Raw genomic sequence first — 14,584 nt, 5'->3', positions numbered from 1 at the left:
TGTTCTGAGTCTGTAGTCTCGCGGTAGCAGCCTACGAGTGGGACAGAGCTGATAACAGGTACACTGCCAACTAGTGGTCAGGAGTTTAAGTGTTATAAAAAAAAAATAAGACAGACAAATAGGACTGTGACTCAGTGAGTGAAATACAGTAAATGTTAATTATAATTTTATAAAAAAAAAATCGATTCTCAGAATTTTAAAAATCGATTTCAGTATCGCGGAACAAAAAATCGTGATAATCGCGCGAATCGATTTTTTTTTCTTACATCATATATATATATATATATATATATATATATATATATATATATATATATATATATATATACACACGCACACATATATACATATATACATATATACACGCACATACACGCACACATATATACATATATACATATATACACGCACATACACGCACACATATATACATATATACATATATACACGCACACATATATATACACACACACACGCACACATATATATACACACACACATATATATACTCTCTCTCACTCATATATGTGTATGGAAACATGAATATAAATATATAAAATGAATAAAAGTAGGTATATAAACATATTTAAGATGTAATATATGTACAGGAGAATATAAAATATGGATTTTCAAATAAAACATAAAAAATGTGTAATAATAAATATTATTGGTGAATTGGTGTGGAACACATGGATATTGCACTATTGTATAAATCCAAAAATTTCTAGGTCTGCATTTAGACCAAAAGGTGTCAGTGTTTGTAGTAAAAAAAATCCATACCGGTATACCGGCCAGCACTACGGTGGGGTGCGGGGGGCGGGGCATTATCGGCTTATCGGCAAGGTAATTGCCGATACCGGTAATGCCCAAAATCGTGATTATCGGCCGATAATATCGGCCATACTGATAATCGGTCGATCCCTAGTTTGTAGATCATAAATCAGTTTGCTTTCTTGTCTGGACATTTTTTTCTTTTTTGATGTTGTCTCCTCCTCTCTAATCATGTTTCACTTTTTTTTATGGCCGCGAAGGTGAGTCCTGATGGATTCCTATTGTGTTTGTCTCGAAAGTGTGCTGATAATGAATGTTTGTCGAAGCCTATTTTAATATTGTGGACATGTTCTTGTATTCTCTTCTTGAGGCTTCTTTTCGTGCGTCCCCATATTGTAATCCACATGGGCATGTAATTGTGTGAATTACAGACATACTGTTACAGGTAAGGAACTTGGTTATTCTGTGTTCTGAACCATTTGATTTGGACACTGTTTTCTCTGTTTTTCTGGGAAAATCGGTGAGCCTAAAATTTGTACATTTTCCACAGCGGAAAAAACCTTTGAGTTTCAGCCATGTTTCTTTTGTTTTTTGGGTTTCATCCACCTCTGGTTGTTTTGTGGTTGGAGCTATTTGTAATCCCAAGTTTGGTGCTTTTGTGTAGATAATTTTAGGTTTGTCTGTTAAAAATGGATTTAAGGCTTTGTCTTGTAGCACTTCCCAATGTCTTTTTATAATATTTTGAATCTGTTTATGCTAGTTGTTGAAAGGTAGGATAATTTTTAGGTTCTGTTCCATAGTTTTTTTTTTTTTTTTGTATAATACAGTCCTTTCTTTCTTTCCTGATTTTGTCTAATACATCTGTCAATAGTATTTTTGGGTATTCTTTTTTCATAAATTCTTCTGTTAATAATTTTGCTTCCTTTTCAAAGTGTTCTTCTTTGGTGCAGTTTCTCTTTAGGCGCCTGAACTGTCCCTGAGGTACACCCTGGAGCCATCGAGGTAGGTGACAGCTGTTGAAGAGGATGTATGAATTTCTGGCGGTCGGTTTTGTGTATGTTTGACATTTTAAATCACCATTGTTAATAGTGATAAAAAGATCTAAAAATTCAACCTGTTCTGTACTAATTTGTGGGGTAAAAAGATAAAAATTGTTGATGTTGAGAGAATCAAAAAATTCGTCCAGCTGGGGTCTTGAGCCTCTCCAGATTAGTAAAATGTCGTCTATATAGCGGCGCCCTGGGACCAGATCTGCGCCAAGCCTCGGACTAATGGCATGATGTTCCCAAAAGCCCATGAAGAGGTTTGCATAACTTGGCGCAAATCTGGTCCCCATGGCCGTGCTAACTTTTTGACGATAAAACTGTTTATTAAAAAAGAAATGGTTGTGTGTTAAAATATACTTAATACTCTGTTAAAAAGCCTATTTGGGTGGGAAACAGTTCTTCAGCGTGGGTTAAAAAAAATAGTGTGAGGCTTCTTATTCCGTGCTCATGATTTATGCAGGTATAAAGTGAGCTGACATCTAAGGTTCCAATAATCCAATGTTCTTGCCATTCCAGTTTGTCCAAAATTTTAATGGTGACTGTGGTATCCCGTAGGTAAGATGGTATGGCTGTAAAAAAATGGTCCACATATTTTGATAGGTTGGACGTGATGGATTGTATGCCTGAGACAATTGGATGTCCGGGAGGGTCTGTTGGATGCTTATGGACTTTGGGGAGGCAATAAAAAACCAGAGTCCTTTTCTCTGTCCCTAGTATAAAATCAAATTCGGTCTTGTTTAAAAAAATTTCTTGTAGGACCAGAGACACAGAAATCAGGAAATACAAGAAGAGATAACCTTATCAATACAGGAACCAAAACAAACCGACAACATCACAAAAAAGAAGGAAACAATCACTGTAGCACAAGTACACCATCAACCAGTAAAAACAAGCATGATGGCATACATGCAACCAAAGAAAATACAAGAGAAACTCAACCAACATTCCGAAAAAAAAAAAAAACAGCAGAAAAAGAGAGTTAGACATAGAAACAGAAACTTGGGAACAAGAAGAAACCCCGAACCAAAAGAAGATGGGAAAACCGAACTGGATTCAGCAATCATCAACCTAAGTAAAATCACATTGACATAACACCAACAAAAATTATTAGAAAAAAGGTTTAAAATATGCCCCAACCAAGGTAATGAGCAAATTCGACATATATGTAGGCATTGAAAAATTAATCAGAAATCTGAGCCTCAAAAAATACTTCCTGAAAAAACCATTGGAGAGACCCCCCCCCCCCCCCCCCCCCCAGCAGAGCATTATGTACACACGAATTTAAAGAGGTCAACAATTTACCCAACACAAGAGGTTGGAGGTGAGATCCACGCCTTCAGACATTGTGTGGAGAAGGAGATACGCCATATAAAACCTTTGAAGCAAAGAAACAACAACCTAACAAAAAAGGAGATTCTGGCAATAAAAGAATTGCAAGAGTACAATAACATCACCATCAGACCAGCGGACAAGGAGGGGCCATTGTCATTTTAGACACAGAAAAGTACGTAGAAGAATGCAATAGACAACTGAAAGATTCAGACCCATACAAACCTCTGTTGGAAGATCCCACCACACAATACATGAAAGAATTACAATCCTTATGTGAAGCAGCACTACAAGAAATTTTTTTAAACCAGACTGAATTTGATTTTATACTAGGGACAGAGAAAAGGACTCCAGTTTTTTATTGCCTCCCCAAAGTCCATAAGCATCCAACAGACCCTCCTGGACGTCCAATTGTCTCAAGCATACAATTAATCACGTCCAACCTATCAAAACATGTGGACCATTTTTTACAGCCATACGTAAAAAGAATACCATCATACCTACGGGATACCACAAACACCTTTAACATTTTGGAAGAACTGGAATGGCAAGAACATTGGATAATTGGAACCTTAGATGTCAGCTCACTTTATACCTGCATAAATCATGAGCAAGGAATAGAAGCCTCACACTTTTTTAACTCAAGCTGAAGAACTGTTTCCCACTCAAATAGGCTTTTTAACAGAGAGTATTAAGTATATTTTAACAGACAACTATTTCTTTCATTAAACAATTTTATCGTCAAAAAGTTGGCAAGGCCATGGGGGCCAGATTTGCGCCAAGTTATGCAAACCTCTTCATGGGCTTTTGGGAACATCATGCCATTAGTCCGAGGCTTGGCGCAGATCTGGTCATTTGGTGCCCCTATATAGACAACATTTTACTAATCTGGAAAGGCTCAAGACCCCAGCTGGACGAATTTTTTGATTCTCTCAACATCAATTTTAATCTTCTTTTTACCCCACAAATTAGTACAGAACAGGTTGAATTTTTAGATCTCTTTATCACTATTAACAATGGTGATTTAAAATGTCAAACCTACACAAAACCGACCGCCAGAAATTCATACATCCTCTTCACCTACCAGCTGTCACCTACCTCAATGGCTCCAGGGTGTACCTCAGGGACAGTTCAGGTGCCTAAAGAGAAACTGCACCAAAGAAGAAGACTTTGGAAAGGAAGCAAAATTATTAACAGAAGAATTTATGAAAAAGAATACCCCAAAAAACTATTGACAGAGGCATTAGACAAAATCAGGAAACAAGAAAAGACTATTTTATACAAAAAAACAAGTCTACAACTATGGAACAGAACCTAAAAATTATCCTACCTTTCAACAACTAGCATAAACAGATTGAAAATATTATAAAAAGTTATTGGGAATTGCTACAACAAGACAAAGCCTTAAATCCATTTTTAACAGACAAACCTAAAATTATCTACACAAAAGCACCAAACTTGGGATTACAAATAGCTCCAACCACAAAACAACCAGAGGTGGATGAAACCCAAAAAACTAAAGAAACATGGCTGAAACTCAAAGGTTTTTTCCGCTGTGGAAAATGTACAAATTGTAGGCTGACTGATTTTCCCAGAAAAACAGAGAATATAGTGTCCAAATCAAATGGTTCAGAACACAGAATAACTGAGTTCCTTACCTGTAACAATATCCACAATTACATGCCCATGTGGATTACAATACGTGGGACGCACGAAAAGAAGCCTCAAGAAGAGAATACAAGAACATGTCCACAATATTAAAATAGGCTTCAACAAACATTCATTATCAGCACACTTTCGAGACAAACACAATAGGAATCCATCAGGACTCTCCTTCGCGGCCATAAAAAAAAGTGAAACCTGATTGGAGAGGAGGCGACCACATCAAAAAAATGTCCAGACAAGAAAGTAAACTGATTTATGATCTACAAACACTGACACCTTTTGGTCTAAATGCAGGCCTAGAAATTTTTGGATTTCTACAATAGTGCAATATCCATGTGTATCCACACCAATTCACCAATAATATTTATTACACATTTTTAATGTTTTATTTTAAAATCAATATTTTTTTATTCTCATGTACATATATTACATCTTAAATATGTTTATATACCTACTTTTATTTATTTTATATTTATATTTTTTATATTCATGTTTCCATACACACACGTGTGTGTGTGTGTGTGTGTGTGTGTGCATATATATATATATATATCTCTATCTATCTCTCAAGTGAGCTTCAGCTTCTCTATACTACAGCTATACTCCCCCACATAACTCATCTATTTTCATACTTATCGTCTACACATCCCCCACAGAGAAAATTATATCCTACTATACTGGAATTATCAAACAAAAGTTACACCCACACAAGACTATCAAAAATACCCATCTACATATTTATGCTACTACATTTATTACATTTATTATATTTATTTGATTGTCTGCTCAGATCATAATACAAGATTGAATACAATTCATTATATATTATCAATATTCCCAAAAACCAACAGAACATCCATATATACACTTTTACTATACCCCCTGATGTAACATACATTATTCATATCTCACTTTTTTACTTTTTGTGTATCTTTACTTCCCATTCTCTTTGCCTACTATTCCCACCATTTCTCTATCCTGAGCCTGGATCCATGCTGGTTTTTCCAAAATTGGATCCGCCTCCCTGTTTTTTCTGTTTCCCTCCAAAATCGTACTTGGACTGTATTTAAGGTCCATCATGGCAGCAGATCATTAGACTACTGAGGATGGACCTAGCAGGTCCGAAACGCGTCTAGTCCTAGCATACCAAGTCAAGCACTACTACTCTCAAGCACTGCAACAACTAATCTAACCCTGAGGCTAAGCACAGACCAAGGAAATCATCCTAGCGCGCCCGGGACCACACACACGCCCATCACCACTAGCTCCAGTCACCACTGACCGGTACAGCATAATTTCTTCACCTGCAGAGAGGACGGATACCGCAGAAGCTACAGGAAGCACCGGGTGAGCGGTACATAGTACCTGACATCTTCTCCCCCTTATCTGCTTACCTACATTTGCAACTGCTGGAGCCTCCTCTGTCTGTCCCACCACGGGACCGTAGTACATCCTGCGGCTTTCCCACTCTGATGTATCTAGCGCGATCGCAGCACCGCCAACAGCTATACTACTACAGGCTTGTATCCTTCTCATATCACAGCTGCAATATTGCTATATCGAATACATTGTTTCTACGGGACGACATTGTCCCCACGGTCGCAGTACCGCTATCTCCATAACTTTGTTTCACTTTACAATTGATTGTTTCTTTCGCCTTTGCATTGGAGACACTGCATTAGTACGGTCGCAGTACCGTGGATAACTTACTAACTTCTTTTCGGTCGCAGCACCGATACTGTGCATTGGCCAATTGGGTACATGGTCCAGTGGGACATACTAATCAATATATGTGAATATTATCGGTTACTTGAGAAGCAGAGCTTCTGTCCAGTGCTTTGAACTATTGACTTTATGGCTATTGAATACTGACTCTATGGTATAATTATTTGACTTGGTATTATTAGTGTAGTACTATATACCGGTATATTATTTTTATTATTATTTTTTATTGTGTATGGGAAAGCATAAGTGTTAGGGCCCAGCACTTTTTCCATATATTGTATGTCATTTTATAACAAATAAATTGTTTAAGCATCCAAGTACAAACTATTCTACTTTTCCTTCTTTCTCTCTCCTTTTTATTTTATTTTTTTTCTTTGTCCTCTTCACATCCCCCCCCCCAATCACACCTAACCTCTATCACAGCTACACTAACGTACACGCCTCAGCCATACACACACACACACACACACACACACACACACACACACACACACACACTCTGTCATACATTATTTCAATGCATCTCATACACCGCCATACACTCTAGTACGTTCATTACCATACATCACATTCATATTATATAACACTCTACCATAGCCATCATCCCATGTATACAGACAAACTGACAACACCCTACCACACCACTACCCAATCTCACCAGGACATCACTATAGTAATTCCCATAGACCTAGAGAACCAGTCACCTTTTTTCCTTTCTCTTACGAATTGCCATTTGGGTATATAGGAGATTATACCTTGACTGACGTTCTCGGTCACCACAGAGTACATCTCACAAACCTATTTTTTCTTTAGGTATTCCCTTTAACCTACCGGCAGCCTTTACTAGTCTGAATAGACACTGAGGTTACATTACATATGCCCTGCCTCCATTCACTGTGGACAAAACAGCCACTTGCTAAGGTTGCTCTTGATTAGTACTTCAGCTGTGAGATCACCCTATGTTTGTCACCACAAGTGAATTGCAAGGGTAGACGATACAATGCTTTTGGCAACTTTGACCACGAGGAAGGAAATGCGTAAGCTGTTAGTTTCCTTTTTTGTTTGTGAGACAAAAGGGTCACACTCGGAGCATTGTAGCATGTTGCTAGCTTGTGAGGAGGTTGTGCACTGACTTGTGCCTCACTACAGCCAGTAGATGTAGCTTCTGCTGTGGAGCAAATAAAGGGACTCTGCATACACAGACATCTCATTGTCAGGGTTATAAATATCCAATTTATTATAGCATTATGTGTAACTTTATTGGTGGCCTTATCATGGTTGGATATTCCATGTAGAGATCAATAGTGTGAAAATTATCTGTATTCTATGTGTTAGAAAGAAATGTTACCATATGGCATAAAGCTTGAGGGCTCGGACTCTGAATATAATAAGACAGTTTTGTTCCTGGATGGTAATGACAGGGCTCATACATTCTCCAAATTTATTGAGAGATGGGGGGGGGGGGGGGGGTTACAGTGTCAAGTGACTAGCTGTAAGGGGATAAGATGTCTGATCGTGGGGGTCCTGCTGCTGGGAACCCCTGCAATCTCTCCTGCAGCACCCTGGGTCATCTGCTGGACAAAGCGAACGTCGCTCTGTGCCTGATGATGAGCGCTACAGGGACCGGAGTATCGTGATGTCACGGTCCCACCCCTCGTGACGTCATAGCCTGCCTCCTCAATACAAGTCTATTGGAGGGGGCGTGGTGACGTCACGCCCACTCCCATAGACATGTATTGAGGGGGCGATACGTCACGATAATCCGGCCCCTGTATCGCCTGTAATCAGGCACAAAGCAAAGTTTGCTCTGTGCATCGGATGACATGGTGCCACAGGAGAGATTGCGGGGAATCCCAGAGGCAGACCCCCTGTTGAGACATCTTATCCCCTATCCTTTGGATAAGGGGATAAGATGTCTGTGGCCGGAGTACTCATTTAAGCCGTTCTCAGTGTTGCAGGAGTTGCTATGGCTTTCATAACTGTCATAGTGAGTTTTAGCCCCTCAGCTTCTGTACAGCTTTGTTATCAATACTGAATAATTGCAGTAGCTCATTTTTATAAATGAGTGATTTTGCTAAGAAACCTCTTTTTGCTAGGGTAGTATTTTATCTTGTATTAATCTTATGTCTTACAGTCAGCAGGAAGAAAGATGAAAACCGGTTGCAGTATTGTAGAAAAGTCAAAAGGAGGGGGAGGTAAGACTTCTGCTATCATCATAATGCGAAGCATACAACCTGAAATGACTATTTAAAACACAATGCTGGTCTTGTCTCTTAATATTTGTGTTTACATTTGTGAATACTCCTGTGTGACTTTATGCCTAAATGATGGTTCCGCATGTTCTAGAAATGGCTACTGCTTCTTCCTAGCATATATTGCTTTACCATAAAAAAACATTTTGCATATAGTGCAGTCCCTGTCCATTTATCTTGGGCTAAAAAAGGTGTCATAGAGGCCATGTCACCCACTCATGACTCCTGCAATAAGCCAGAGAGGTGTATCAGGTGGACATAGTAGTTTTTTTTTTTTTTTCCCTTTGAGCCCATAATGCCAAGTGAAATTATATATTTATTGTCCAGGGACGTATGTAGCAATTGCCACGACAGGGACATGTATTTAGCAATTGACAAGATCATGCTTAGTGCAGCCATCGCTGAATACACACCCCAGACATTAAAGGGGTACTTCGCTGGACAGCCTTCCGGCTGCGTTCGCAACACTTAGTTCCGAACACTGTGCCTGCACTGTGGGGATCTGCCACACCCCCTTGTGACACCAGGCCACGCTCCCTCAATGCAAGTCTATGCGAAGGGTGTGACAGCTGCCAAGACCCTGTCTATAGACTGGCATTGAGGGGGCGAGGCCTGACATGAGGGGGTGTGGTCGACCCCCCGCAGCGCACACACAGCGCTCGGAACTAAATGTTCAGAAGGCAGCTGGAAGGCTGGCCAGTGGAGTACCCCTTTATGCGCACCCCCTGTTAGTCACTGCACTGAACAATGCTTATGTTATAATTATGGTTCCTACCCCTCTGATAAATTGCCCGAGCCGTCATAGGGGCTATAAAGCCTTGTAACTTGCAAACTTGGGGGATTAATCGACATGCTGCAGAAAAGTATGTGATCATATTAAAGAGTAGCTATCACTTCATGAAGCTCTTGACATGAAATGGTGACATGTCAGAAGCTTTAACCCCTAAAGGACTGAGCCCTTTTTTGCAATTCTGACCACTGTCACTTTATGCATTAATAACTCTGGAATGCTTTTACCGTTTATTCTGATTCCGAGATTTTGTTTGTTTTTTCGTGACATATTCTACTTTGTTAGTGGTAAATTTTCGTCGATACTTGCATCGTTTCTTGGTGAAAAATTCCAAAATTTGATGGAAAAATTGAAAATTTAACTAACTTTGAAACTCTCTTCTTGTAAGGAAAATACATTTTATATTAATTCACATATACAATAGGTCTACTTTATGTTGGCATCATAAAGTTGACATGTTTTTACTTTTTGAAGATATTAGAGGGCTTCAAAGTATAGCAGCAATTTTTTTTTAAATTTTCACAAATTTCTAAATCTGAATTTAAGGGACCAATAAAGTTTGAAGTGGATTTCAGGGGCCTTCCTGTGAGAAATACCCCATTATAGAAACTACACCCCTCAAAGTATTCAAAATGACATTAAGAAAGTTTAACCCTTTAGGTGTTTCACAAAAATAGCAGCAAAGTGGTGGAGAAAAATCTAAATCTGCATTTTTTTTTACACTAACATGTTCTTGTAGCCCCATTTTTTTTTTTTTTTTTTTAATGTTTAAAAGTGGTATTAGGTGAAAAAGCCCCCCCCCCCCTAAATTTGTAGCCCAATTTCTCCCGATTATGGCAATACCTCATATGTTGACATAAAGTGCTCTTTGGGCTCACAACATGACTCAAGAGGGAAACTAGGGATCGACCGATTATCGGTATGGCCGATATTATCGGCCGATAATCACGATTTTTGGCATTATCGGTATCGGCAATTACCTTGCCGATAATTCCCCTGCACAGTGCGTATCAGCGCTTAGGCATAGACCTCTATACCCCGCCGGCACGGGGACACTGTATAAGAGGGGGATGTGACGGCACAATATGCCTCTTACCGGATCAGTTGGTAAGTTTTGAGGAGTCAATCAAAAGAGCTTGGCGGCATTGCAGATCATCCGGCCCTGTGTCTCTCTTCCCCGACTGCACGGGGAAGGATGTGAGAGAGCAATGGAGGTCCGGTGCTGTTTATCACTTGCCGGCAATAGGTTTAAGCAGCTTGTCAATGGCTCTGCTGGGGCAGTGGTGGATTCCAAGTTGTCCCAATACTTGGGCAGGTAAAGTCTTTAACCCAGATGCGTTTTGAGAAGCTTTGTCCCCTTTTTCAACGGTGCAAATAAAAGACATTTATCTTCACTTCCTTGTGTCTCTCTTAGCCTAGTAGGACTGCTCCATTGTCTGTATATATTTTTTTTTTTTTTTTAGTTTCACAAGTAGTAAGAGGAAAAAAAGCTCCACAAAATTTGTAGCCCAATTTCTCCAGAATAAGGATATACCCCATATATATGGCAGTAAAGCACTATGCGGGTGCAAAACAGGGCCGATGAGATTGGAGGCCTAAAGTGGTGCTTTGCACTGCAATGGTTGAGGTTCTGACATAAAATCATTAAAAAAAAATAAAAATAAAAACTGGCAAGTGACCACAATTTTGAAACTACACCCCTCATGGAAGGTAACAAGGGGTACAGTGAGTACTTATACCTCACAGGTTTTTTGAACAGTGGGCTGTAAAAAAAAAAAAAAAAAAAAACATTTTTCATACTCTAAAATGCTGGGGTTACCCAATTTTTTACATTTTCGCAAAGGGTAATTGGATAAATTGGGTTACATATATTGGAGGGCTTTTTCTCCTGACTATGGACACACATTCACATATGGGGTAACTTGCTGGGTGGGCACACAAAAAGGCTCAGAAGTCATAGAGGTCTGTTTGCATTTGAGGCCTATGGCAGATCAGTAGCTGACGGTTACATACATTCAGAGGAAACTACAAGAATGGAACACCCACATGTGACACCTTTACAGACAGTACCCACCCTGAGGAATGGGTATACGGCTAAAGAGGACAGGAATGGATGAAGGAAGCAATTTTCAACCTATACTACATCTTTCTGGGAACAACTAACTTGTGACTCTGAATTGACGCCTGGAAATACGACAGAGATCATGAGCGAGAACTCTTAGCATTTGAGGCCTATGTTTGTTTCTTCTGGATCTAACAGTTACATATATTCATAGGAAAATACAAGGGGGGGGGGGGGGGAACATACCGCATAATGCAAACATTTCCGAATGGCCTCGAACCGGGGATGTCATTTTGGCTGCATTGACTGGGAACCACTAATTGGGTCTAGCTAAAAATGAGCCCGGGTTTGCGGCGACTAACGGTTGAGCTTACAGGTTCGTCTGGTCAACCATCAGATTGACAAAGTAGTCACTGCAAAAAACCCTGAAATAGTCCATTTCAGTGAACCGGACTGAGGTTTGGAGAGGAGTGTATATTCTTCGCTGGTGAGGATCTAGATCCGGCGCTGCAGGGTTGCGTTCTGTTACAGATTCAGAGCAGGCAGCCGAGGTAAAAACCAAGTAGGTTTATTGTTTAAAATAGCACAAAGACAATGCGTTTCGCAACGCACCCCTTGCTTCGTCAGCAAGGGGTGCCTTGCGAAACGCGTCGTCTTTGAGCTTGGTTTTCCTACTTGGTTTTTACCTCGGCTGCCTGCTGTGAATCTGTAACAGACCGCCACCCTGCAGTGCCGGATCGCGATCCTCACCAGAGAGGGGTATACACACTAGGGATCGACCGATATCGTTTTTTTTAGGGCCAATACCGATAATCGGTGGAGGTTAGGGCCGATAGCCGATAACTTATACCGATATTTCGGTATAAGTTATCGGCTATTTATCCCCCCTCGACACCGCTGCAGATCATTGATTTAAAGCGGGTGCTTTAAATCAATGCACTGCAGTGGCTTTTGCAGGGCCATAGGCCGCTGCCGCCGCCACCATCCACTTCTCTCCCCCTACCGGTCAGGGTGGTCCGGGCCATCCATCCTTCCTGTAGTGTCCGGCGGCATTCCGGGTGGAGGGTGAACCGGTCCGGGCTGTCCTTCTTCTCCGGGGGTGCTCTTCTCCACTCCGGGCAGGCTCTGGCCTACTACGCTGCATAGACGCCGCTGCGCAGTGATGCCCGTGCACAGCGACGCACCTGACGTCACGGCGCAGCGGCGTCTATGCAGCGTACTAGGCCGGAGCCTGCCCGGAGTGGAGAAGATGACCCCCGGAGAAGGACAGCCCGGACCGGTTCACCCTCCACCCGGAAAGCCGCTGGACACTACAGGAAGGATGGATGGCCCTGACCACCCCCATTACGGGTAAGTAAATATTTTTTTTTTTAATTGACTCGGAGGGTGGGGGAGGGGCCCGACCGGTATAGCGGTATGGGAAAAAATCCATACCGGTATACCGGCCAGCACTACGGTGGGGGGTGCGGTGGGTCGGGGCATTATCGGCTTATCGGCAAGGTAATTGCCAATACCAATAATGCCCAAAATCGTGATTATCGGCCGATAATATCGGCCATACCGATAATCGGTCGTTCCCTAATATACACCTCTCCAAACCTCAGACAGCCATCTTTGATGACCGGGGCCAGGACGTCAGGCTGCTACAGGGGTTCCTACTGAGCATTCATATTCTTATATGCGCATGGCAGTGGTGTGCCTGCAGCACAACACTGGAAGGTGAGTGTAATACCTCATCATTTGCCAGATACTACAAATTATTGGGGGGGTGTGTGTATATATAGCATCTGACTTTTTTCTTGGGAAACATCTACACTTAGCGAGCGCCTTTTTTCGGTTCCCTCCTTTTTATACATGTACTCCTAATCTTGATTCCTGAGTCTCCAACAAACTCCGGAATCACGGGCTCGTAGTCCGCTGGCTGAGTCCAGACAAGTTCGCTGGTACGGGGCACCAGTAAACTTGGCTGGGGGGCTTGACTAGTATGAGTGCCAGGGGGACTCATTCTAGCATGGGGCACAGGGTGAGGAGCAGAGGAGGTTTGAGTCCTCGCATGGCGGTGTCTCCACCTTGGTGGCTCATCAGAAGATGATGATGATGAGGAGGAGGATGAGGAAATAAGGAAGGTGGGGTCTTCCTCGTCCTCTGAGGTGCTGTCGGAGGCAAGTAAGGCATATGTATAGGTGGGGGTGAAGTGTATATATGTGTGTGGGGGGGGGGGGACTTTATTGGTGTGTGTGGTGCGATACTACCTCCCGAAGAACAAAAATAACTAAAAAAAAACTGTTTTAATTAAAGACTACGATCGCAAAAAACCCTGCACCAAAAAAAACGCGTTTACCTAATCAGTGGTGTGCACACTGATTAGCGCTTGGTGGCGGCAGGGGGTGCAGAAGTCAGTGGGGCGGGTCTGGTCACTCAGCCCAGCACAGTGACTGATGGCACGTACAGACCCTGACACAAAAAACCTGAAAAATAAAACTAAGATTAAACTCCCCCCAAAAAAGCTAATCAGTGATAAATCACTGACAGCAGTGGGGCAGGCCGCACACACAGGTATGGTCCATCCACACAGCACAGGCCTGCTACTGGTGGCACGGACCATCTATAGGTGCAAAAAAAATAACTCTTTAATCCCCCAAAAAGCGCCTTCACCACAAAAAACACTGATCAGTACTACAGCACTGATCAGCGGCAGGTGGGCTTTAGCTAAGAGGGCCCGCCACACGTTCAGCAAAAAATACAAAGGTCTGCGTCCCCCCCAATAAACGCTGGGTGCAGACTACAGCGACCCTCTAGGGCCGGGGACAAGCAGCTAAAGGTGCTGCAGACCTGCTGACGCCTACAGATAGTACGCTGAAAAAAACTGTCCCTACCTAATCTAATGCTTTCCCTGACTGCTTTCTGTGCCAAGGGGCCACAGAAAGGGGGCACTTTTTAACAC

The 14,584-nt window shown here is 41.7% G+C and overlaps 1 protein-coding gene across 1 annotated transcript in view; it reads left to right on the top strand.

The window, feature by feature from the left end:
* The window catches only part of LOC130295251 (ETS translocation variant 3-like), an 86,624-nt gene that overhangs the window by 23,937 nt on the left and 48,103 nt on the right, over positions 1 to 14,584 (top strand). Inside the window, exon 2 of the mRNA XM_056545816.1 lies at positions 8,671 to 8,731. Within this exon, the coding sequence (XP_056401791.1) occupies positions 8,686 to 8,731 (46 nt within the window). The 5' untranslated portion in view covers positions 8,671 to 8,685. The remainder of the gene's footprint in view (positions 1 to 8,670; positions 8,732 to 14,584) is intronic.

Source organism: Hyla sarda, chromosome 11 (assembly GCF_029499605.1).
Source record: "Hyla sarda isolate aHylSar1 chromosome 11, aHylSar1.hap1, whole genome shotgun sequence".
Taxonomy (NCBI): Eukaryota; Metazoa; Chordata; class Amphibia; order Anura; family Hylidae; genus Hyla; species Hyla sarda.
This window is presented reverse-complemented; position numbering and strand designations above follow the sequence as displayed.